Source organism: Manis javanica, chromosome 2, assembly GCF_040802235.1.
Source record: "Manis javanica isolate MJ-LG chromosome 2, MJ_LKY, whole genome shotgun sequence".
NCBI classification, from domain to species: domain Eukaryota; kingdom Metazoa; phylum Chordata; class Mammalia; order Pholidota; family Manidae; genus Manis; species Manis javanica.
The window spans coordinates 95605329-95631344 of NC_133157.1; the positions used below are offsets into that span (position 1 = coordinate 95605329).

The 26016-nt window shown below is 41.2% G+C and overlaps 1 protein-coding gene and 1 long non-coding RNA gene across 18 annotated transcripts in view; one reads left to right on the forward strand and one right to left on the reverse strand.

Annotated features, from left to right (window-relative positions):
- Positions 1–1261: 1261 nt before the first annotated feature.
- On the reverse strand, positions 1262–2892 carry LOC108410230 (sharpin-like). The gene is given in 2 exon segments (XM_037004070.2): positions 1262–1719; positions 1722–2892. Coding segments are annotated over 2 exon segments (1071 nt in total). The 5' UTR covers positions 2458–2892; the 3' UTR covers positions 1262–1384.
- Positions 2893–6239: 3347 nt separating this feature from the next.
- LOC108410232 (uncharacterized) overlaps positions 6240–26016 on the forward strand; it is a 95119-nt gene continuing 75342 nt past the window's right edge. The window contains exons 1-5 of one of the 17 annotated variants that reach the window (XR_012127901.1): positions 6240–6904; positions 20917–21081; positions 21734–21785; positions 24579–24682; positions 25404–25474. This is a non-coding gene — a long non-coding RNA (uncharacterized lncRNA). The remainder of the gene's footprint in view (positions 6905–20916; positions 21082–21733; positions 21786–24578; positions 24683–25403; positions 25475–26016) is intronic. The other 16 variants (XR_012127900.1, XR_012127898.1, XR_012127906.1 and 13 more) reach the window with 16 other exon arrangements.

Sequence of the window (26016 nt, forward strand, 5' to 3'; positions counted from 1 at the left end):
ATTCCACATATAATAGAGATCATATGATATTTATCTTTTTCTCTCTGACTTATTCACTCAGCATCGACCTCAAGGGTCATCAATATTGTTGCAAATGGCAAGATTTCAGACTTTTTAGGACTGAATAATATTCTAACATGTATATGTACTGCAATTTATTTATCCATTTATCCGTTGATGAACATGTAGGTTGTTTCCATATCTTGGCTATTGTAAATAATTCTGTAATGAACATGGGGGTGCATAGATCTTTTTTAATTAATGTTTTCATTTTCTTCAGATAAATACCAAGAAGGGCAAGTATATGGTAGTTCTATATTTAATTTTTTGAGGAACCTCCATACTGTTTTCCATGGTGGTTGCACCAATTTACCTTCCTACCAACAGTATACACAAGGGTCCTTTTTCTCACATCCTCACTAACAGTTATTAATTCTAGCCATTTTCACAGGTGTGTGGTGATATCTCATTATGGTTTTGATGTGCATTTTCCCTCTGATTAATGATACAGAGTATCTTCTCATGTACCTGTTGACTGTATGTATGTCTCCTTTGGGGAAATGTCTATTCAGATCTTCTATCCATTTTGTAATCAGATTATTTGTATTTTTGCTGTTGAGTTGTATGTGTTCTTTATATATTTTGGATATTAGCCCATTATCAGGTATATGATTTGGAAGTATTTTTTGCCATTCAGTGAGTTGCCTTTCACTTAGTTGATGGTGTCCTTTGTTTTCCAGAATTCTTTTTCATTTGTTATAGTCCTACTTGTTTATTTTTGCCTTTGTTGCTTTTACTGTTGGTGTCAGGTTTAAAAAAATCACTGCCTAAGTTTTCTTCTAGGAGGTTTATGGTTTTAGGTCTTATCAAGTCTTTAGTCCATTTTGAGTTAATTTTGTGTATTATAAAAAAATAGGTGGTCCAGTTTCATTCTTTTGCATGTGGCTGTCCAGTTTTTCCAGCACCACTTATTGAGGAGACAGTCCTTTTCCCATTGTATATTCTTAGCTTCTTTGTTGTAAATTAATGTGTGAGTAGTTTTATATCTAGGCTATCTATTCTGTTCTATTGATGTATGTATCTGTTTTTATGCCAATATCATACTGTTTTAATTACTTTGTAATATAGTTTAAAATCAGAGTTCATGATTTTTCTTCTCAACATTGCTTTGGCTATTCAGAGTCTTTTATGGTCCCATTCAAATCTTAGGGTTGTTTGTTCTATTTTTGTGAAAAAATCCTTTGGAGTTTGATAGGGAGATTGCACTGATAGGGAGATTGCATTTTTTTAAAATTTATTTTTATTTTTTGCAGGCTCGGAAGTGTCTTTAATGACTCTGGCTCGTGGCCCCTCCCGCACCCTTGGCTCTGTCCCCAGTGAGCAGTCAGCAGAGATCCCCTGAGAGGTTCGGAAGGGGATCCAGGAACCTGGGGCCTGGGAGGGAAGGGCCATCCTCTCTCCTTGTGACCTTTGGTGGCTGCTCGGTGGATGCTAGGGGAATGGGATCCCAAGCACAGGGCCTCTGGGTGCTACACATCTCACAGCCTGGTCGAGCTGAGGCATTGATAAAGGTGCAGGAAGGGCAGGTCCAGACGGTCTGAAGGGGGCTAGGGAGGCCGGAGCTGGCTGGCTGGGGGGCTTGAAGCAGCCCCGACACCAGAGGAAACAGGCAGCCTGGTTCCCCGTCCATCTTCTGGGGTTGCCAAGGGCTTCGTCCTGCTCTTTGAGGGCCGCTATGGTGCAGTGAGGGTGGACCTGCAGCGAGACATGGGCAAAGGATGCAGCATCTTCAACTGCGACCTGTAGCCTGATGGGGCCGGGAGGGAAGCAGGCTTCCTGGAGCTGGACACTGAGGGCCACATGATGTTGGGCCAGGATGGCAGCTGCTTGGGCTGCCCCCTTCTCAGCTCCACCCTCGGTGGCCTGGGTCAGGTGCCCTGCTAGCTCTTCTTCCACCAAGTCTCCGGGACTCCAGGAAGGATCCATCTTTGGTTGGGGGACCTTGGGTGTGGGCACTTCAGGGGGGCTGGGTGGGGACACAGGGCACATTTCTGGGCCCAGGGCTGGAGGCACGCTGTCAATGCCATTCTGTCCCTCCACAGTGGCACCTCGGACCAGGGCTGCCCACTGCTGAGCCACCTGAGGGTTGGGGAAGTGCAGGCTGAGGGTTCCAGGCCCTCCCGGTGGAGGCTGCAGCTCGTGTTGGCTGGGGCTTCTGACGGTGTAGGAAACTGACTCCAAGAGCCACTCCAGACTGACCGCCGCGGGCCCAGCGCCCAGCAGCTCCAGCCGGAAGCGCCCGGGCCGCTCGGGGTCCGCGCTCAGCTGCAGTCTCCGCAGCTGCTCCTCGGCGTCCGGTCCCGCGCCCAGGGGCCTCACCGCGGTGTGCACGGCCAAGAGCACCGTGGCCGAGCCCGGGTCCGAGGCAGCCGCAGCGCCGCCCGCCGGCGGCGCCATCCCTGGTCCGTTCGGGGCCGGCCCTCCGAGCCCACTTCCGTGGGCTCAGGCAGCTGAGTGCCTCGGCCGGCCGGAAACCAGGGGTTCAAGCCTGGCGTTCCGGGAGCGACCAGAGCTTCGGGGCCCGGTAGCAGGCCGAGTCTGAACCCCTCGCTTTGCCCAGGGTGGACTCGGCTCGAGGATCGCCGGTCACGGGCAGGCGATGCTGGACGTCGTGTGTGCGCCGAGGGACAGTGTCAGAGATGGAAACACCGGTCACAACTGGAAGGCGGGCGAAGCCTCTTCGCCCTAGAGGCCCGGGAGCGCAGGTGCAGCAAGCCGGCGGCCCCTGTTCCCCCGACGCCTGGCCGGACCCGGACGCTGTTTCCAGACCCCTTCCCGGGATGCTCAGCGGACGGGTCCTGTCCGCAAACGGTTGTTGCTCCAACCCCTCCGGTAATTCCCTGGCGGGGAATCCTTCCAATCCATCAGCATGGAATATCTCTCTATTTGCGTCTTCTTCAATTTCTTTCATTAATGTCTTGTACTTTTTCATATACAGGTCTTTCAACTCCTTGGTTAAATTTATTCCTAGGTACTTTATTTTTTTTGATGCAATTGTAAATGGGGTTGTTTTCTTAATTTCTCTTTCTTATATTTATTATTAGAATATATAGAATACAACAAATTTTATACATTCTTTATAGAAACTGCTTCCAAGTTTTTTGTCTAGTATGAGTAAGGTTACTAGAAATAATCTTATAGAAGTCTTTTGTGGGCATATGTTTATATCCTTCTTGCATATATACCTAGGATGGATTCCCAGGTCATAGGGTAGGTTTATGTTTAACTTTATCAGAAGTTGCTGAAGAAGTTCCAGTGTGATCACCCTGCATAGCAACTCCTCCTCAATGTTTTGCCTTGAAAATTCCAGTCCCTTCAGTGTCTTGGGACGACTTTCTCCACCTCTTCAGCTTCAGGAGACTATGGCTCTGTTTGGGTCGGTGGCCGTAAAATGCCTCAAGGTGAAAAGTTGGAGCAACCTTGAGGCTCACTTTGTGTTTCCCTTCTCTCCAGGATCACAGACTCATGCTCATGTAGTTTTATACCTTTCAAGATTATAACCATTAGTGGAAGAGAGTGAGAAAGGGAGGGAAGTATAGAAGAGTAGAATGGAACCCATACATTAAAAAAAATGTGAGCATGTGGAAAAATGTGATGTGTGGTTGACTTTTTATAGCATGAAGCATACGGTTATGGGCATGTTTAAGTATCTGAGTTGAACTTAATCATCTCAGTATTGTCTAGAAATTTTAAAATAACAGAGTCTCATCCTACTTGGTGGATGAAAGTAATGCTATGGGTACAGCTCAATATAGGAGTAATTAATACTGGTCTTGGAAGCAAACTAAGGAGTTGCAAATATGATTTAATGTGTTGAATTTCAGTTTTTTATCTGTTCAATGAAGATACCATTATTTGCCTTTCAAGAATGGTGTGAGCATGCCAGATTATGTTTATAAAACACTCAGCATCATGCTTTGTGTGGAATTCAGCAGGAGATCATTAGATGATGCTGATGATGGTGAGGAAACCCTATTCTTTTTTTTTTTTAACTTATAAGCTAATAAAATTGTATCTGCTGTGAGGAAGGGTCAGTAACTTATTTACAGTTTTCCTGGCACTGCATAAGCCTCGCTGGTAAAAATGTTATGTGGATGAGACCCATGGAAATCTGTTTAACTTTGCTCCTGGCTTGTTTAATCAATTCATCACGGAAAGTGCTTTATGGAAAGCAGTGAGTAGAGCTATTACCCCACACGCACAATCCTTCTTTCATATTTTGATTTCATAAATGTCACATCTTTGATAACTTCAAAAGTAATCTTTATGGGAAGTGCTGAAGAAATCATTCCCCTCCCCAGTCATACATTTATGGTAAAAAAAAAAAAAAAGAATGCTCTTTCTGTCTCTAAGCAATAAGGGAACAGAATCAAAGCTGAGGAATGCATATTTCTAGAGAAGTGAGGTAATTAGAACAATTAGTACCAAATGCAGAGTAATTGCAGTACATTTTTATTTTAGCTATTTATGCAGTGAAAGTTCTAGGGCAAGAACTATGCTTTCCATGTGCTAGCTTCAGCACTGGGTAAGTGTTGGTACAAACTAAAAAGAAGTTGCAAGTAAATTTTGTTAATATTTCCAAAGAAAATCACTAGGGAAAGGGCTGCACTTATATAGCTTAATAAATATTGTAGCTTCTAGAACATTGAAAAGCTAATTTTTTAATCTTTAGGCTGTTCCACTGGATAGCATACTCTGAAGCCAATTGTTTGTTTTCTCTGAGATAAAGATATTTGTCAGACCTTTGATGTGTGGTATATCAGACAATAGGAAAATAAGTGAAGATAAAACATTATATGTACCTGTTTGTGTATCTCCCTCGGTAATTTATATAGTATAGCTTATATAACATAGTCTTAAAAAAACTTTAAGCAGAACTAGATTAAAAAAACCAGTGACTAAATCAAGACAAAGAGAAAATGAAATAATACTTTTTGTTTTGCAAAGCTAGGATTACAGTCCTAAGGTAGGTGACTTTTTCTTTTTTAGAAAAACCTGTGAATTAACCTTTTGGTTAGAAAAATATATTTAAGAAACTCACCTAAACATAAGAAAAGTGAAAAAAGAAACAACAATAATAGCAAGTCCTCTATGAGAACTAAAGAGCAATGAGCAGGAGAGGGAGCCTGAACAGGGAGGAGAAAAAGGTGGGTGCCTGGTCCAGAGAGAAATGGCTCAGGCACAGTGGAGAAAGATCATCAGTGAGTAATTCCCTGCAGAGGGTGTTCGAGTAACTTTAAAAAAACTGGGGAGTCAAATTTTCAATTTTAGCAATTATTTTCTGCTCTGAGCAGCAAAGTAATTCTCTAGTTTATTCCCAAATCCTAAGCAAAGGTTACCCGGTGCCATAACATTACATTATTGATGCTTTGCTTGATAAATTTAGGGACAGTTACAGTGCCCCTGCAAAGGTTGAAATGGACTAGGCCCAGGAGGATGGTGACAAGAGACAACCAAATGGAATATATAATATTCCACTGTTCATCTACTGATGGACACTTAGCTTGGCTATTGTGAATAGTGCTGTGATAAACATGGGGGTGCACATGTCGTTTTAAACTGGGATGCTGCATTGTACTATTTGTTTGTTTGTTTCTTTGTTTATTTATTTGTGATTAATCTGCAATTACATGGGTAACATTATGTTTAGTAGACTCCTCCCATCACCAATTTACCAAAGGGTAAGTGACTAGGAAGTCTGGTTGGGAAGGGAGGGAGAAGGGTGGAAAGGGGGAATTACGATTAGCTCACATAATGTGTGGGGGGGAATCCCACGGGGAAGTCAGTATAGTACAGAGAATTCAAGTAGTAATTCTATAGCATCTTACTCCGCTGATGGACAGTGACTGTAATGGGGTATGTGGGGGGGACTTGATCTGGGCAGTCTAGTAACCATAATGTTGCTCATATAATGGTAGATTGATTATTGTGAATAGTGCTGTGATAAACATAGGGGTGCACGTGTCTTTTTTATACTGGACTGCTGCACTCTTTATGTATGTATGTAGGTATTCATCCATCCATTCATTCATTCATTCATTCATTATCTGTTTATCTATCTACCTATCTATCTTTCTATCTTTCTGTCATTACTATAATACAATTAGATTAGTAACATTATGTTTACTATACTACCCCCATCACGAAGATGCCCCCAGATACCCCATTACAGTCACTGTCCATGAGCAAAGTAAGATACTGTAGAATCCCTACTTGTCTTCTCTGTGTTGTACAGACCTCCCTATGACCCCTCCTAACACATTATACGTGCTAATCGTAATACACGCTTTCTTTCCCTCTCCCCTTATCCCTCCATTCCCAACTATCCACCCCAGTCTCTTTCGCTTTGGTAACTGTTAGTCCATTCTTGTGCTCTGTGAATCTGGGGCTGTTTTGCTCATTCAGTTTCTCTAGGTTCTGCGTGTGCGCCCATTGGCTGCCTGCCCTCCACTGATGGTGCTGCCTGCCAATGAGTGCGCAGAATCACTCGCAGGCCCGCCCCAGACAGGCGTCCCTCCCAGCCCATGAGTGAGCGGCAACGCCGAGCAGGCCGCCACTGGGGGCGCCCGCAATATACGTGTTTCCGGCGGCTGCGCAGTAGCTGCAGGCTCCGCCGCTTCCGTCTTCAGTAGTCAGCAGCGTCGCGATCGCTGTCAGGAGAGGGATTTCTAACAGCTCCCTCCGTTCTTCGGTCCGCCAGCCCAGTTGCTGTATGTGGATTTTCTCGGCGGCGGCCTCGAGGGCGAGGGCCGGGCGAGCTGAAGTTCAACTGTGACCCGCGGCGGGGCGGCGGGGGAGAGGCCGCCCGGAGGCAGCCCCTTTAGAATTTAAAAGTTTTCATGAGGTACGTCTCGTATTTTCTGTTTGGGAATGAAGTTTCTTTACTTTGGTGTTGGATTGACAGTGCGTTTTCTTGTATTTAAAAATTCCTGTCTTTCAGTTATTGAGGTTTGTAGTCTGCAGCTGAGTAGTTTGCAACTAGCCGCAGAGATTCTGAGACAGGGACCGTGGGTGTAGTCAGAGTTGCGCGGGGGCCTCTGGAAAAAGACTCCTACCAACACTCTGTATTAAACAGTTGAGCGCAGTCAGAGTCACATTAATTCTCTAAAGTAAAATATCAGACTAGTAAGAGTATAAGCATTGTTCAGTGAAGATGAGTTAAAACTAAAAAGCCAGGAGTAACTTGGCCTGGAATGTGGGAACATCCCCCAGATAAGAAAATAGCTCAGCATGGCCCATGTCTTCATTGTGTCAATTAAATGAGGCTATTGTAAAGTTTACTTTAGCCCGCTAAAAGGCCCAGTTTATCTTTAACTTTGCCCGGATGCTGCTTATCCTCCTCGGACCCCTAATCACGTAATATATAACCTGGATAACTAATACAGCAAGTAAGCTCAGTCACAGACAACATAGTAAAAGGCACGAAGGATCCCATCTTAAAGATGAGATTTCATTTTAAGACCAGGAAGTTGAGAAGTAAGATTCTTTATCAAGGTATTACTGTTATACCCCCCTATGAGGGTTTCACATGAAAAAACAATGTGGTTACTACATTCACCCATATTATCGAGTCACCCCCCCCATACCCCATTGCAGTCATTGTCCATCAGTGTAGTAATTTGCCACAGATTCACTTTTTGCCAAGAAGTAAGATTTTTTCTTTCATTTATTTATTTATTTTATTAAGGTATTACTGATATATACTCTCATGAAGGTTTCACATGAAAAAACCATGTGGTTACTACATTCACCCCTTTATCGTGTTCCGCCCATGCCCCATTGCAGTCACTGCCCATCAGTGGAGTAAGATGCCAGAGTCAACTGTTTGCCTTCTCTGTGCTACACTGCCTTCCCCTTGATCCTCCCCCACACCATGTGTGCCAATCATAATACCCCTGAATCCCCTTCTCCCCTCCTCCTCTGCCCCTCCTCTTTGGTAACTGATGGTCCTTTCTTGGAGTTTGTGAGTCTGTTGCTGTTTTGTTCATTCAGTTTTGCTTCCTTGTTATCTTCCACAAATGAGGGAAATCATTTGGTACTTGTCCTTCTCAGGTGGCTTATTTCACCGAGCATATCCTCAAGCTCCATGTGGTTGCAAATGGTAGGATTTGTTTCTTTCTTATGGCTGAGTAGTATTCCATAGTGTATATGTACCACCTCTACTTTATCCATTCATCTACTGATAGACACGTAGGTTGCTTCCATATCTTAGCTATCTTAAGTAGTGCTGCAATAACCATAGGTGTGCATATGTGTTTTTGAAACTGAGAAATTGTAGTCTTTGGGTAAATTCCTAGGAGTGGAATTCCTAGGTCAACTGGTATTTCCAGTTTCAGTTTTCTGAGGAACCTCCATATTTCTTTCCACGATGGTTGAATTAGCTTACATTCCCACCAGCAGTGTAGGAGGGTTCCCCTTTTTCCATGTCCTTGCAAGCATTTGTTGCTTAGTCTTTTTGATACTGGCCATCCTAACAGGTGTGAAGTGATATCACATTGTGATTTTTTTTCTTTGGTATTATTAATCTACAATTACATGAGGAACATTATGTTTACTAGACTCCCCCCATCACCCAGGTGGGAACCCTCCTACCCTTATTACAGTCACTGTCCATCAGCAGTAGTAAGATGCTGTAGAATCACTACTTGTCTTCTCTGTGTTGTACAGCTCTCCCCGTCCCCCCCTACATTATGTCTGCTGATCATAATGCCCCCTTCTTTTTCTTCCCCCCTGTAGCCCTCCCTTCCTGCCCATCCTCCCCAGACCCTTTCCCTTTGGTAACTGTTAATCCATTCTTGAGTTCTGTGAGTCTGCTGCTGTTTTGCCCCTTCAGTTTTTTTTCTTTATTCTTATACCCCACAGATGAGTGAAATCATTTGGTACTTGTCTTTCTCTGCCTGGTTTATTTCACTGAGCATAATACCCTCTAGCTCCATCCATGTTCTGGCAAATGGTAGGATTTACTTTCTTCTTATGGTGAAAAATACTCCGTTGTGTATATGTGCCACATCTTCTTTATCCATTGATCTACTGTTGAACACTTAGGTTGCTTCCATTTCTTGGCTATTGTAAATAGTGCTGCACTAAACATGGGGCGGGTAATAGGTCGTTTTCAAACTGGGCTCCTGCATTCTCAGGGTAAATTCCTAGGAGTGGAAATCCTGGGTCAAATCGTATTTCTTTTTTTTCTTTGAGTGGGCATCTCTCATATTTATTGATCAAATGGTTGTTAACAACAATAAAATTCTGTATAGGGGACTCAATGCACAGTCATTAATCAACCCCAAGCCTATATCTCAACAGTTTCCAATCTTCTGAAGCATAACAAACAAGTTCTTACATGGTGAACAAGGTCTTACATAGTGAATAAGTTCTTACATGGTGAACAGTGCAAGGGCAGTCATATCACAGAAACTTTCGGTTTTGATCACGCATCATGAACTATAAACAATCAAGTCAGATATGATTATTCATTTGATTTTTATACTTGATTTATATGTGAATCCCACATTTCTCCCTTATTACTATTATTATTATTTTTTTAATAAAATGTTGAAGTGGTAGGTAGATGCAAGATAAAGGTAGAAAACATAATTTAGTGCTGTAAGAGGGCAAATGTAGATAATCAGGTGTGTGCCTATAGACTAAGTATTAATCCAAGCTAGACAAGGGCAACAAAACATCCACGGATGCAGAAGATTTCTCTCAAAACAGCGGGGGTGAGGTTCTAAGCCTCCCCTCTGTTGGTCCCCAATTTCTCTCCTGATGGCCCCCCTGCGACTGTGCCTGTCTTAGGTTGTTCCTCCCTTGAGGAATCTTACCCGTCTCTGGCTAACCAGTCATCTTCCGGGGCCATACAGGGAAATGTAAAGTTGGTAAGTGAGAGAGAAGCAATATTCTTTAAAAAGGTTAGCTCTTTACTTCTTTGCAGATTTATGCCCTGTGGCTTCTATCCCCAGCATTTGTCTTGAGGTATCTTTACCACTTGGAATAATTATGATACTTGGTAATTTTCAATATGAGGCACTAATTCTACTAAAGGGTTGTAATTAGGAAGGAAGAAGAAAAGCTATAGAAGTAGCAGATGGAAGAAAACATGGGAAGATTGGTTATTTCTTTGACATATCTTCTTGTAGAGTAACATAAGCATGTATAGGTTTTAAAGTACTAATTAAATTGCACACATACATTAACATAATAGGAATACAGCTACATAACAAAAGCAGACTTACAATTACCAGCCATATCCAGTGAGACCAAGAAAACCAGTTAGGTACCGTAGGCATTTGTGAAAACTTATCAATGATATGATGGATATTGTCTAACTGAATTTGAATAGTTTGAGAAAAATCAGACAAATTAAAACAACACATTCCTGGGAACTGTTCACATCCCATCTGTTCTTTTAACAGTAGATAGTCTATAGTCGCACGATTTTGGAGCACTGCAATTTGCACTTCTCCTAATTCTTGGTTGAGTTCCAACTGGATCTATAGATCCAGTCAAATTTGTTGTTTTACTGTATGCACAGGCCAGCTTAGATATCTCCTTCTTCATTCCAATGGCAAGTCCAGGAACCGGTGGGATGACTGCAGCTACAACTGCAGCAGCGCCAGGATCTTTGTTGAAGTTTTTTGATGTTCATCTTCTGGAATGACTCTTACAGAGGCTGTTGATGTTGGAAGTTCTTCTTCATATCATATCTTAATTCATTTTCTGTGTAGCAAAATTAGGCTTTGATCCTCTGTATAAACACAAACAAACCCTTTGATATGACCTTTATACCATTGTGAAAAACCTATTAGAGATCACCACACAGGAACTGCTTTTTTTTTTCTTTTTAAGAGAAAGGAATATTATCAGAAAAATGTACTTCCATAGCTGATCATCTGACACCCTTTGAAAGATCAAAATTAAAGATATGTAGAGCATGCATTAATAGTTGATTTGCTGTTAGTTTTATCCTGTCAGGGAGTAATCCCCCTTTTCTTTCTCTCTCTTTTTTTTTGGTTCTCATTAATCTACAGTTACATGAAGAATATTATGTTTACTAGGTGCTCCCCTATACCAAATCCCCCCCACAAACCCCATTACACTCACTGTCCATTAGCATAGCAAAATGTTGTAGAATCACTACTTGTCTTCTCTGTGTTGCGCAGCCCTCCCCTTTCTCCCACACCCCCATTATGCATGCTAATCTTAATATGCCCTTCTTGTTCCCCCCCTTACCCCTCCCTACCTACCGATCCTCCCTGGTCCCTTTCCCTTTGGTAACTGTTACTCCATTCTTGGGTTCTGTGCTTCTGCTGCTGTTTTGTTCTTTCAGTTTTCTTTTGTTCTTATACTCCACATATGAGTGAAATCATTTGGTACTTGTACTTCTCTGCTTGGCTTATTTCACTGAGCATAATACCCTCTAGCTCCATCCATGTTGCTGCAAATGGTAGGATTTGTTTTCTTCTTATGGCTGAATAATGTTCCATTGTGTATATGTACCACATCTTCTTTATCCATTCATCTACTGATGGACACTTAGGTTGCTTCCAATTCTTGGCTCTTGTAAGTAGTGCTGCGTTACACATAGGGGTGCATCTGTCTTTTTCAAACTGGAGTGCTGCATTCTTAGGGTAAATTCCTAGGAGTGGAATTCCTGGGTCAAATGGTAAGTCTATTTTGAGCATTTTGAGGACTCTCCATACTGCTTCCCACAATGGTTGAATGAATTTACATTCCCACCAGCAGTGTAGGAGGGTTCCCCTTTCTCCACAACCTCGCCAACATTTGTTGTTGTTTGTCTTTTGGATGGTAGCCATCCTTACTGGTATGAGGTGATATCTCATTGTGGTTTTAATTTGCATTTCTCTGATAATTAGCGATGTGGAGCATCTTTTCATGTGTCTGTTGGCCATCTGTATTTCTTTTTTGGAGAACTGTCTCTTCAGTTCCTCTGCCCATTTTTTAATTGGATTATTTGTTTTTTGTTTGTTGAGGTGGGTGAACTCTTTATATATTTTGGACATCAAGCCTTTATCGGATCTGTCATTTACAAATACATTCTCCCATACTGTAGGGTACCTTTCTGTTCTATTGATGGTGTCTTTTGCTGTACAGAAGCTTTTCAGCTTAATATAGTCCCACTTGTTCATTTTTGCTTTTGTTTTCCTTGCCCAGGGAGATATGTTCAAGAAGAGGTCACTCATGTTTATGTCTAAGAGATTTTTGCCTATGTTTTCTTCTAAGGGTTTTATGCTTTCATAACTTACGTTCCAGTCTTTGATCCATTTCGAATTTACTTTTGTGTATGAGGTTAGACAATGATATAGTTTCATTCTCTTACATGTAGCTGTCCAGTTTTGCCAACACGAGCTGTTGAAGAGGCTGTCATTTCCCCATTGTGTATCCATGACTCCTTTATCGTATATTAATTGAGGATATATGTTTGGGTTAATATCTGACCTCTAAATTCTGTTCCACTGGTCTTTGTGTCTGTTCTTGTGCCACTACCAAATTGTCTTGATTACTGTGGCTTTGTAGTAGATCTTGAAGTTGGGAATCGAGATCCCCGCTGTTTTATTTTTCCTTCTCAGGATTGCTTTGGCTATTTCAGGTCTTTGGTGGTTCCATATGAATTTTAGAACTACTAGTTCCAGTTCGTTGAAGAATGCTGTTGGTATTTTGATAGGGATAGCATTGAATCTGTACATTGCTTTAGGCAGTATGGCCATTTTGACAGTATTAATTGTTCTTATTCATAAGCACTGTGCGTGTTTCCATTTATTGGTATCTTTAATTTCTCTAATGCGTGTCTTGTAGTTTCATGGTATGTCTTTCACTTCCTTGGTTAGGCTTATTCCTGGGTATATTATTCTTTTTGATTCAATTGTGAATGGAATTCATTTCCTCATTTCTTTCTCCTAATTCATCATTATTGTATACAAATGCAAGATTTCTATGTATTGATTTTGTCTCCTGCAACTTTGCTGAATTCAGATATTAGATCTCGTAGTTTTGTTGTGGATTCTTTTTGTTTTTTGATGTACCATATCATGTCATCTGCAAACAGTCAGAGTTTAACTTCTTCATTACCAGTCTGGATGCCTTTTATTTCTTTGTGTTGTCTGAATGCTGTGGCTAGGAACTCCAGAACTATGTTGAATAAAATGGGGGAGAGGGGCCATCCTTCTCTTATTCCTGATCTTAAAGGAAAAGCTTTCAGCTTCTCTCTGTTAAGTATGATGTTGGCTGTGGGTTTGTCATATTTGGCCTTGATTATGTTGAGGTACTTGTCCTGTATACCCATTTTGTTGGGAGTTTTTATCACAAATGGATGTTGAATTTTGTTGAATAGTTTTTCAGCATCTATGGAGATGATCATGTGGTTTTTACCCTTTTTGTTGATGTGGTGGGTGATGATGATAGGTTTTCAAATGTACCCTCCTTGCATTCCTGGAATAAATCCTACTTGATCATGATGTATGATCTTTCTGATTTATATTTGTATTTGGTTTGGAGTATTTTGTTGAGTATTTTGCATCTATATTCATCAGGGATGTTGGACTGTGATTTTCCTTTTTTGTGGTGTCTTTGCCTGGTTTTGGCATTAGAGTGATGCTGGCCTCATAGAATGAGTGTAAGTCCCTTCTCTTCTACTTTTTGGAAAACTTTAAGCAGGATAGGTATTAGGTCTTCACTAAATGTTTGATAAAATTCAGTATTGAAACCATGTGGTCCAGGGATTTTGTTCTTAGGTAGTTTGTTGATTATGAATTAAATTTCATTGCTGGTAATTGGTCTGTTCAGATTTTCTGTTTCTCCCTGGGTCAGCCTTGCTAGGTTGTATTTTTATAGAAAGTTGTCCATTTCTTCTATGGTATGCAGTTTGTTAGCATATAATTTTTTATCGTATTCTCTAATAATTTTTTTTCCTGTGTCTTCTGTAGTGATTTTTCATTTCTCATTTCTGATTTTGTTTATGCGTGTAAACTCTCTTTTTCTTGATAAGTGTGGCTACAGGTTTATTTATTTTAGTTTCTTCATGAACCAGCTCCTGTTTTCATTGATTACTATTGTTTTATTTTTCTTGGTTTTACTTTTTTCTGCTCAAATCTTTGTTAGGTCCCTCCTCCTTCTGACTTTGGGCCTCAATTTCTCTTCTTTTCTAGTTTCATAAGTTGTGAGTTTAGACTGTTCATATGGGATTGTTGTTCTTTCCTGAGATAGGCCTGTATTGCCATATACTTCCCTCTTAGCATGGCCTTTGCTGCACCCCACAGATATTGTGGTGTTGAATTATTGTTGTCATTTGTTTCCATATATTGCTTGTTCCTTGTTTTTATTTGGTCATTGATCCTTTGGTTTTTTAGGAGCATGTTGTTAAGCCTCCATGTGTTTGTGGGCTTTTTAATTTTCTTTGCATAATATATTTCTCGTTTCATATCTTTGTGGTCTGAGGAGCTGGTTGGTACAATTTCCATCTTTTTGAATTTACTGAGGCTCTTTTTGTGGCCTAGTATATGATCTATTCTTGAAAAATGTTCCACGTGCACTTGAGAAGAATGTGTATCCTGCCGTTTTGGGTGTAGGGTTCTGTAGATGTCTCTTAGGTCCATCTGTTCTAGGGTGTCATTCAGGACCTCTGTTTCCTTACTTATTTTCTGTCTGGTGGATCTGTCCTTTGGTGTGTTGAAGTCTCCTAAAATGAATGCATTGCATTCTATTTCCCCCTTTAATTCTGTTAGTATTTGTTTCACATATGTTGGTGCTCCTGTGTTGGGTACATAGATATTTATAATGGTTATATCTTCTCATTGGACTGACCCCTTTATCATTATATCATGTCCTTCTTTGTCTCTTGTTACTTTCTTTGTTTTGAAGTCTATTTCTTCTGATACAGGTACTGCAACACCTGTGTTTTTCTCCCTACTGTTTGCATGAAATATCTTTTTCCATCCCTTCACTTTGGGTCTGTGTATGTCTTTGGGTTTGAAGTGAGTCTCTTGTAGGCAGCATATAGATGGGTCTTGCTTTTTTACCCACTGTATAATTCTGTGTCTTTTGGTTGGTGTATTCAGTCCATTTAGATTTAGGGCAATTATCGATAGATATATACTTACTGCCATTGCAGGCTTTGGATTTGTGATTACCAAAGGTTCAAGGGCAGGAGGGCCTGCCGCACGTCCCTAGGGAGCAAGGCGGTGTGGCAAGCCACCTGGGCTTGCTGGTCTTTTAGAAATCCCAAGCAGGCAGGTTGACGAGTTAGAAAACACATGAGGGTGTGAGAGGGTGCGTGGGTCCCACGAGCCACCTCCCTTCGGCCAATCAGCAGCTGCGGCGGGCGCCTGTGGGGGTGCACTTTCTCCCCTGCACCAAGCAGGGAGGACAACAAAAGCGGCACCTCAGCTGCAGCCGGACTCCTCAGGAGGCGCGGCGCCACCCGGGTGCTCTTGCTGCAGGGCCGCTGAAGGCAGTCTGATGGGAATTGCCATGCTGACAACTTCGCCTCTGCCGCCATGTCCCTCGAAGCCTGCCACCACGTGTTAATGGGCCATTCTGTGAGCGTGTGATGGCCCTAGACCGGGGGTAGGTGGCAGCCCATCAGTATGGCCCTCGGGGGTCCCTGCCCTGCCCTGAGTGGCAGCAGCGGTGGCTGCACTCCAGAGCCGGTGCAGTGCCCGACAGCCCCGGCAGTACGTCGGGTGGCACGGTCGGCCGACTCCAAAGTTGAAGGAAGGCTGGTGGCGCAGATGGTGGCCACTCGTGATGCTCCAGCTGCACTTGCTCCAGGTACTGGTTCAAGTTAGGCGGGGTGTGGGCAGGGGGCCCCCTGAGGTGCAGGCGGGTGGGCTGTGTGTTAAGTGGGATGTGGCCCCCAGGCAGCAGGTTCTGTGACTCTGCTGCTGTTTTGTTCCTTCAGTTTTTCTTTGTTGTTATACTTCACAAATGAGGGAAATCATTTGGTACTTGTCTGTCTCTGCCTGGCTTGTTTCACTGAGCATAATACCCTCTAGCTCCATCCATGTTGTCACAAATGATAGGATTTGTTTATTTCTTATGGCTGAATAGTATTCCATTGTGTATATGTACCACCTCTTCTTTATCCATTCATCTCCTGATAGACACTTAGGTTGCTTCTATATCTTGGATCCTGTAAATAGTGCTGCAGTACACATAGGGGTGCACGTCTTTCTGAATCTGAGAAGTTGTTTTCTTTGGGTGGATTCCTGGGAGTGGAATTCCCGGGTCAAATGGTATTTCTATTTTGAGTTTTTTGAGGAACCTCCGTACTGCTTTTCACAGTAGTTGAACTACTTCACATTCCCCCCAGCAGTGTAGGAGGGTTCCCTTTTCTCCGCATCCTCGCGAGAATTTGTTGTTCCTAGTCTTTTGGATGTTCATCATCCTAACTAGTGTGAGGTGATATCTCATTGTGGTTTTAATTTGAATTTCCCTGATAATTAGTGAGGTAGAGCATCTTTTCATGTGCCTGTTGACCATCTGAATTTCTTCTTTGGAGAAGTGTCTGTTCAGATCCTTTGCCCAATTTTTAATTGGATTATTTGCTTTTTTGTTTGTTGAGGTGCATGAGCTCTTCATATGTTTTGGATGTCAACCCCTTATTGGATATGTCATCTATAAGTATATTCTCCCATACTCTAGGATGTCTTTTTGTTCTTCTGATGGTATCCTTTGCTGTACAGAAGCTTCTTAGTTTGATAGAGTCCCACTTGTTCATTTTTGCTTTTGTTTCCCTTGCCTGGGGAGATATGTTCATGAAGAAATTGCTCATGTTTATGTCTAAGAGATTTTAGCCTGTGTTTTTTCATAAGAGTTTTATGGTTTCATGACTTACATTCAGGTCTTTTTTTAATCCATTTTGAGTTTACTTTTGTATATGGGGTTAGACAATAATCCAGTTTCATTCTCTTACATGTAGCTGTCTAGTTTTGCCAACACCAGCTGTTGAAGAGGCTCTCATTTCCCCATTGTGTATCCATGGCTCCTTTATCATATATTAATTGACCATATATGCTTGGGTTAATATCTGGAATCTCAATTCTGTTCCCCTGGTCTGTGGGTCTGTTCTTGTGCCAGTACTAAATTGTCTTGATTACTGTGGCTTTGTAGTAGAGCTTGAAGTTGGCAAGGGAGATCCCCCTGCTTTTTTCTTCTTTCTCAGGATTGCTTTGGCTAGTTTGGGTCTTTGTGGTTCCATATGAATTGTTGAACTATTTGTTCCAGTTGGTTGAGGAGTGCTGTTGGTATTTTGAAAGCGATTGCATTGAATCTGTAGATTATTTCAGGCAGGATGGCCATTTTGACAATATTAATTCTTCTTACCTGAGAGTATGGGATGAGTTTCTATTTACTAGTGTCCTCCTTAATTTCCCTGAAGAGTATCTTGCAGTTTTCAGGGTATAGGTCTTTCACTTCCTTGGTTAGGTTTATTCGTAGGTATTTTATTATTTTTCATGCAATTGTGAACAGAAGTGTTTTCCTGATTTCTCTTTCTGCTAGTTCATTGTTAGTGTCTAGGAAAGCAACAGATTTCTCTGTATTAATTTTGTCTCCTTCAACTTTGCTGAATTCAGGTATTAGTTCTAGTAGTTTTGCAGTGAATACTTTAGGGATTTTTATGTACAGTATTATGTCATCTGTAAACACGGAGAGTTTGACTTCTTATTGCCAGTCTGGATGTCTTGTATTTCTTTGTTTTGTCTGATTGCTGTGGCTAGGACCTCCAGTATACTATGTTGCATAACAGTGGGAAGAGTGTGCATCCCTGTCTTTTTCCTGATCTTAGAGGAAAGCTTTCAGCTTCTCACTGTTAAGTATGATGTTGGCTGTCTGCTTGTCATATGTAGCCTTTATTATGGTGATGTACTTGCCTTCTATACCCATTTTGTTGAGAGTTTTATCGTGAATGGTTGTTGAATTTTGTTGAATGCTTTTTCAGCATCTTTAGAGATGATCATAGGGTTTTTGTCCTTCTTTTTGCTGATGTGGTGGATGATGTTGATGGATTTTCAAATGTGCCATCCTTGCATCCCTGAGATGAATCCCACTTGATCATGGTGTATGATCCTCTTGATGTATTTTTGAATTCAGTTTGCTAATATGTTCTTGACTATTTTTGCATCTATGTTCGTCAGATATATTGGTCTGTAGTTATGTTTTTTTGTGGGGTCTTTCCTGGTTTTGGTATTAGAGTGATGCTGGCCTCATAGAATGAGTTTGGAAGTATTCTGTCCTCTTCTGTTTTTTTGGACAGCTTTGAGGAGAATGGGTATTATGTCTTGTCTATATGTCTGTTAGAATTCAGCGGTCAATCCATTTGGGCCGGGGGTTTTGTTCTTGAGTAGTTTTTTGATTACCAGTTCAATTTTGTTTGCTGATAATTGGTTTGTTTAGGTTTTCTATTTCTTCCTGGGGCAGTATTGGAACATTGTATTTTTCTAGGAAGTTGTCCACTTCTTGGTTATCCAGTTTGGTAGCATATAGATTTTCATAGTATTCTGTAATAATGTTTTGTATTTCTATGGGGTCCGTTGTAATTGTTCTTTTCTCATTTCTGATTCTGGTTATGTGTGTAGATTCTCTTTTTCACGTAGTAAGTCTGGCTAGGGGTTTATCTATTTTGTTTGTTTTCACAAAGAATCAGCTCTTAGTTTCTTTTATTTTTCCTGTTGTTTTATTCTTCTCAATATTATTTATTCTCTAATCTTTACTATGCCCCTCCTTGTGCTGACTTTGGGCCTTATTTGTTCTTCCTTTTCCAGTTTCAATAATTGTGACTTTAGAGTATTCATTTGGGGTTGTTCTTCCTTCTTTAAATAGGCCTGGATTGCTTTATACTTTCCTCTTAGAACTGCCTTCACTGCGTGCCACAGAAGTTGGGGCTTTGTGCTGTTATCATTTGTCTCCATATATTGCTTGATCTCTGTTTTAATTTGGTCATTGATTCACTGATTATTTAGCAGCATGTTGTTAAGCCTCCATGTGTATGTGAGCCTTTTTGTTTTCTTTGTGCAATTTATTTCTAGTTTTATATCTTTGTGATCTGAGTAGTTGGTTGGTAGAATTTCAGTCTTTTTGAATTTGCTGAGGCTCCTTTTGTGACCTAGTAATGTGGTCTATTCTGGAAAATGTTTGGGGTGTACTTGAGAAGAATATGTATCCTGCTTCTTTTGGATGTAGAGTTCTGTAGATGTCTGTTAGGTCCATCTGTTCCCAGTGTGTTGTTCAGTGTCTCTGTGTCCTTACTTATTTTCTGTCTGGTTGATCTGTCCTTTGGAGTGAGTGGTGTGTTGAAGTCTTCTAGAATGAATGCACTGCATTCTATTTCCTCCTTTAATTGTTAGTGTTTGTTTCACATATGTTGGTGCTCCTGTGTTGGGTGCATATATATTTATTATTGTTATATCCTCTTGTTGGACTTCCACTGTTACCATTCTGTAATGTCCTTTATCTCTTGTTAGTTTCTTTGTTTTGAAGTCTATTTTGTCTGATACAAGTACTGCAACACCTGTTTTTTTCTCCCTGTTGTTTGCATGAAATATCTTTTTCCATCCCTTCACTTTTCATATGTGTATGTCTTTGTGTTTGAGGTGAATTTCTTGCAAGCAGCATATAGATGGGTCTTGCTTTTTTATTCATTCTGTTATTCTGTTTCTTCTGGTTGGTGCATTCAGTCCATTTACATTTAGGGTAATTATCAAAAGATATACGCTTATTGCTGTTGCAGGCTTTGGATTTGTGGTTACCAAAGGTTCAAGGGTAGCTTCTTTACTGTCTGACTGTCTAACGTAACTCTTATATTAGGCTATTATAAACATAGTCTGATGATTCATTATTTCTATCCCTTCTTATTCTTCTTTCTCCATTATTTATATGTTAGGTGTTCTATTCTGTACTCCCTTGTGTTTCCTTTGACTGCTTTTTGGGATAGTTGATTTTATTTTTTTGCCTTTAGTTAGTATTTGGTTGGTCTGCTTTCCTTGCAGTGATTTTGTTTACTCTGGTGTCATCTATTTAGTCTTAGGAGCGCTTCCATCTAGAGGAGTCCCTTTAAAATATCCGATAGGGGTTGTCTGTGGGAGGCAAATTCCCTCAACTTTTGCTTGTCTTGGAATTGTTTAATCTCTCCTTCAAATTTAAATGATAGTCATGCTGGATACAGTATTCTTGAGTCAATGCCCTTCTGTTTCATTGCATTAAATATATCATGCCATTCTCTTCTGGCCTGTAAGGTTTCTGCTGAGAAGTCTGATGATAGCCTGATGGGTTTTTCTTTGTACACGGTCTTATTTCTGTCTCTGGCTGCTTTTAATAGTCTGTCCTTATTCCTTGATCTTTGCCATTTTAATTGTTATATGTCTTGGTGTTGTCCTCCTTGGGTCCCTTGTGTTGGGAGATCTGTATACCTCCATGGCCTGAGAGACTCTCTCCTTCCCCAGATTGGGGAAGTGTTCAGCAATTACTTCCTCAAAGATACTTTCTATCCCTTTCTCTCACTGCTTCTTGTGACACCCCTATAATACAAATATTGTTCCGTTAGAATTGGTCACACAATTCTCTCAGTATTCTTTCATTCCTAGAGATCCTTTTTTCTCTCTATGCCTCCCCTTCTTTATATTCTTCTTCCCTAGTTTCTATTTTCATTTATCATCTCCTCCACCAAATCTAATCTGCTTTTAATACCCTCCATTGTGCTCTTCAATGATTGGATCTCCATCCTAAATTCTTTCCTGAGTTCTTGAATATTTTTCTGTACCTCCATGAGCATGTTTATGATTTTTATTTTGAAATCTCTTTCAGGAAGATTTATTAATTCAGTCTCATCCTTTCTCTGGTGTTGAGATTTTGTTTTGAACCAGGTTCCTTGGACGTTTCATATTTGTATGTGGCGCCCTCTACTGCCCAGAAGCTCTCCTCTCTGGAGCTGCTCAACCGCTGAAGTGATGTCTGGGGTCACAGGGGAGTGGTGCTGGTGCCCTGTTCCATGAGGTCTTCTCTTTTCTCCAGGTGTGTGCAGTCTGGTGCAGCCCTCTTTCCTAGTGGTCTTTCAGGACTAGTTGTGTTATTTGTATTTTCATATTATATATGTGGTTTTAGGAGGGGGTCTCTGTCTCACCTCTCACACTGCTGTCTTTAATCCAGTCTGAGTTGTTTTGATGCGCCAACCAGAACTTGGAGTTCTGACTTGTCAAATCTGTATGGCTCTGTTAGTTGCAGTTAGTCTACTGTCAGGAGAGCAGCTACTGTGATATCTGGGATTTACCTTTCTGCTTCAGAATGAAGATGTAGTAAGATTCTTAACATATTCTTTAGCAGACAGATAGTAACTCAGTCCACCTTGCGGACTAAGCAGGCAGCCTGGTCTCATATGCTCCCTGAGCAAGACGCTGGTATTGCAGGGAGAAACCAGAGCAGTAAATTTCATATGTTAAGTTAATTTTAAATATTCAGGGACCACTTTACAAATCCATACTGTTAAGCCTTTATCCAGTACCCAAAAATCCTCAACTTCCTATAAAACCCCTAGACAATGCACAACTATGGGCTCTCTTGTCCCCTCCTGGTGCAGCGAGACAGGAGCTCTGTCCTATCACTGTACATCTCACTAAAAGCCTCTCCTATCATAGGTGTTTGCTAAGTTCATTCTTTGACTCCGCAGACAAGAAGAACCCCAGCATCATTTTGGGGGCTGGTCTGGGATAACTTCGGAGGTGAGTATCAGCATCCAAGCCTGCCTTTTCTCTCACTGTCCTTATAGAAGTAAGCCATCTATGGCACACAACATCGGGCACTCGTCAGCCACTTAAATGGGACTAGACCAGCTGCCGATCTCAAAGTCTCAAGTGACAGGTTCCTCTGCGTCTCCCTCAGTGGATCCCCCTTCTTCCTTGGGAGCCAGGAAAGTCACCTGAGTGGAGGCCAGGATTCCCCTTCAGAGGCATCTCCCTGGATGTGAGGGACTGAGGAAGGCCATGGGCAACTGCAAGAGCCTAGGATGAGGCTACACTTCAGCGGCTTCTCAAAGGCCCACATGTCTGAAATCAGACCCCAACAGCCCGACTGGGTATCCATGAGGAGTGTCTCTCTTTCTGTCTCTCTTTGACTTCCAGCCTGCTTCTTCAGGCTGCCCTGGCCTCTGAGTGGGGCAGGGGGAATACCTCACTCTCTTCTAACTTCATCAGTGTCACAGAACAACCTGATGCTCACCATCGCAAGGTAGGAGATGTACATTTCGCTCTCATTCCTGACGAAATGCTGTACTTTTTATCTCGTAAAAATGTGTGTGGTTCATTGAAGAATGCTGTTGGTATTTTGATGGGGATTGCATTGATTGCTGTAGGCAGGGTGGCCATTTTGACAATATTAGTTTTTCCCAGCCAAGAGCATGGGATGAGTTTCCATTTGTTAGTGTCCTCTTTAATTTCTCTAAAGAGTGTCTTGTAGTTTTCAGGGGATAGTAGGTCTTTCACTTCCTTGGTTAGGTTTATTCCTAGGTATTTTATTCTTGTTGGTGCAATTGTGAATGGAATTGTTTTCCTGATTTCTCTTTCTGCTAGCTCATCATTAGTGTATAGGAAAGCAACAGACTTCTGTGTATTAATTTCGTCTCCTGCAACTCTGCTGGTTTCAGATATTAGTTCTAGTGTTTATGGAGTGGAGTCCTTAGGGTATTTTATGTACAATATCATGTCATCTGCAAAGAGTGACACTTTGACTTGTTCTTTACCAATCTGGATGCCTTGTATTTCTTTGTTTTGTCTGATTGCCGTGGCTAGGACCTCCAGTATACTATGTTGCATAACAGTGGGGAGAGGGCATCCCTGTCTTGTTCCCAATCTTAAAGGAAAAGCTTTCAGCTTCTCTGTGTTAAGTATGATGTTGGCTATGGGCTTGTCATATATGGCCTTTATTATGTTGATGTACTTGCCCACTACACCCATTTTGTTGAGATTTTTATCGTGAATGGTTGTTGAATTTTGTTGAATGCTTTTTCAGCATCTATGGAGATGATCATGGGGTTGTTGTCCTTCTTTTTGTTGATGTGGTGGATGATGTTGATGGGTTTTCAAATGTTGTACCATCCTTGTGTCCCTGGAATAAATCCTACTTGATCATGATGGATGGTCCTCTTGATGTATTTTTGAATTTGGTGTGCTAATATTTTGTTGAGTATTTTTGCATCTATGTTTGTCAGCGATATTTGTCTGTAATTTTATTTTTCTTGTGGTGTCTTTGTCTGGGTTTGGTATTACAGTAATGCTGACCTCATAGAATGAGTTTGGAAGTATTCCTTCCTCTTCTACTTTTTGGTAAAGCTTAAGTAGGATGGTAGTAGATATTCACTAAATGTTTGATTAACGTCTGCGGTGAAGCCATGTGTTTCAGGTAGATTTTAGATTATCCTTTCAATTTAGTTGCTGGTAATTGGTCTGTTCAGAGTTTCTGTTCTTTCTGGGTTAGCCTTTGAAGGTTGCATTTTTCTAGAAAGTTGTCCATTTCTTCTAGGTTATCCAGTTTGTTGGCATATAATTTTCCATAGTATTCTCTAATAATTCTTTGTATTTCTGTGGTTTCTGTAGTGATTTTTCCTTTCTCATTTCTGATTCCGTTTATGTGTGCAGTCTCTCTTCTTTTCTTGATTGGTCTGGCTAGGGGTTTATCTATTTTGTTTATTTTCTTGAAGAATCAGCTCCTGCTTTCATTGTTTCATTCTTCTCAATTTTATTTATTTCTGCTCTAATCTTTATTATCTTCCTCCTTCTGCTGACTTTGGGTCTCATTTGTTCTTCTTTTTCTAGTAGTGATAAGTGTGAGCTTAGACTGTTCATATAGGATTGTTGTTCTTCCCTGAGGTAAGCCTGTATTGCAATATACTTCCCTTTTTGCACCACCTTATCTGTGTCCCACAGATTTTGCATTGTTGAATTATTGTTGTCATTTGTCTCCATATATTGCTTGATCGCTGTTTTTATTTGTTTATTGATCCATTGGTTGTTTAGGAGCATGTTGTTAAGCCTCCATGTGATGGTAGTCTTTTTCATTTTATTTGTGTAATTTATTTCTAGTTTCATACCATTGTGGTGTGAGAAGCTGCATCATTTTTGGGGGCTCGTCCGGGGTAACTTCGGAGGTTAGTATCAGCATCCAAGCCTGCCTTTTCTTTCACTGTCCTTATAGAAGGAAGCTGTCTGTGGCACACAGTATGGGGTGCTCATCAGCCACTTAAATGGGACTAGCCCGGCTGCCAATCTCAAAGTCTCGAGTGACAGGTTCCCCTGCGTCTCTCTCAGTGAATCCCCCTTCTCTCTTGGGAGCCAGGAAAGTCACCTGAGTGGAGGCCAGGATTCCCCTTCAGAGGCATCTCCCTGGATGCGAGGGACTGAGGTAGGCCGTGGGCAGCTGCGAGAGCCTCTCAAAGGCCCACATGTCTGGAATCAGACCCCAACAGCCCGACTGGGTATTCATGAGGAGTGTCTTTCTTTCTGTCTCTCTTTGACTTCCAGCCTGCTTCTTCAGGCCGCCCTGGCCTCCGAGTGAGGCAGGGGGACATACCTCACTCTCTTCTAACTTCATCAACATCACAGAACCTGATGCTCACCACCTCAAGGTAGGAGATGTACACTTCACTTTCATTCCTGGCAAAATGCTGTACTTTTTATCTCATAAAAATGTGTGTGGTTCGTTGAAGAATGCTGTTGGTATTTTGATGGGGATTGCATTGAATCTGTAGATTGCTGTAGGGAGGATGGCCATTTTGACAATATTAGTTCTTCCCAGCCAAGAGCATGGGATGAGTTTCCATTTGTTAGCATCCTCTTTAATTTCTCTAAAGAGTGTCTTGTAGTTTTCAGGGGATAGTAGGTCTTTCACTTCCTTGGTTAGGTTTATTCCTAGGTATTTTATTCTTGTTGGTGCAATTGTGAATGGAATTGTTTTCCTGATTTCTCTTTCTGCTAGCTCATCATTAGTGTATGGGAAAGCAACAGACTTCTGTGTATTAATTTCGTCTCCTGCAACTCTGCTGGTTTCAGATATTAGTTCTAGTGTTTATGGAGTGGAGTCCTTAGGGTATTTTATGTACAATATCATGTCATCTGCAAAGAGTGACACTTTGACTTGTTCTTTACCAATCTGGATGCTTTGTATTTCTTTGTTTTGTCTGATTGCCGTGGCTAGGACCTCCAGTATACTATGTTGCATAACAGTGGGGAGAGTGGGCATCCCTGTCTTGTTCCTGGTCTTAGAGGAAAAGCTTTCAGCTTCTGACTGTTAAGTATGATGTTGGCTATGGGCTTGTCATATGTGGCCTTTATTATGTTGTATTCCAGGTTTACTGATTCTCTCCATATCCACATCTTTTGAAAAAGTGAGTGGTATCATCCACTTCCCAACTCTTGTGGTGAGTATTTTGACACACTTTTTTCCCCAGTGGTTGAGTTGTATGCTTGCCAGGAAACAGTTGCGTTTGCTCCCATGTCTGATTATGACAGTTGTGCTTATTCTTGTAATTACATAATTTAATTAAATGTTAGGTAAGCTAATGAAGTACAAAAAAGAGAAGGGCGCTGTTGCTTTTACATTGAATGCTTTGAATACTTTTCAAAGCAAGTCACTGAAAAATTAGTATGAACATACATGAGAGCAAAATAACTGTAAAGGATTGCGAGAAGAATCGTTTTCCAACCTAGTTTCTTACCTGTGATTAATGTGCAGTTGCCTTAAAGTTCTTAATTCAGTTCAAACTGGCAATCATGAACACATCAGTTGTTGTTTTTGTGACTCCAGTTGTACTGCACTTTTTCTTTAAGCACAGGATCACTAATTTCACTTTTGTAAGGTAAAGAGTCCTGTATTATACTTGGTATGCTCTCCTTAAGGCAATAGAAAATATTTGTATATCACTCATTCATTTGTTTATTCAACCAACAAATATTGACCATA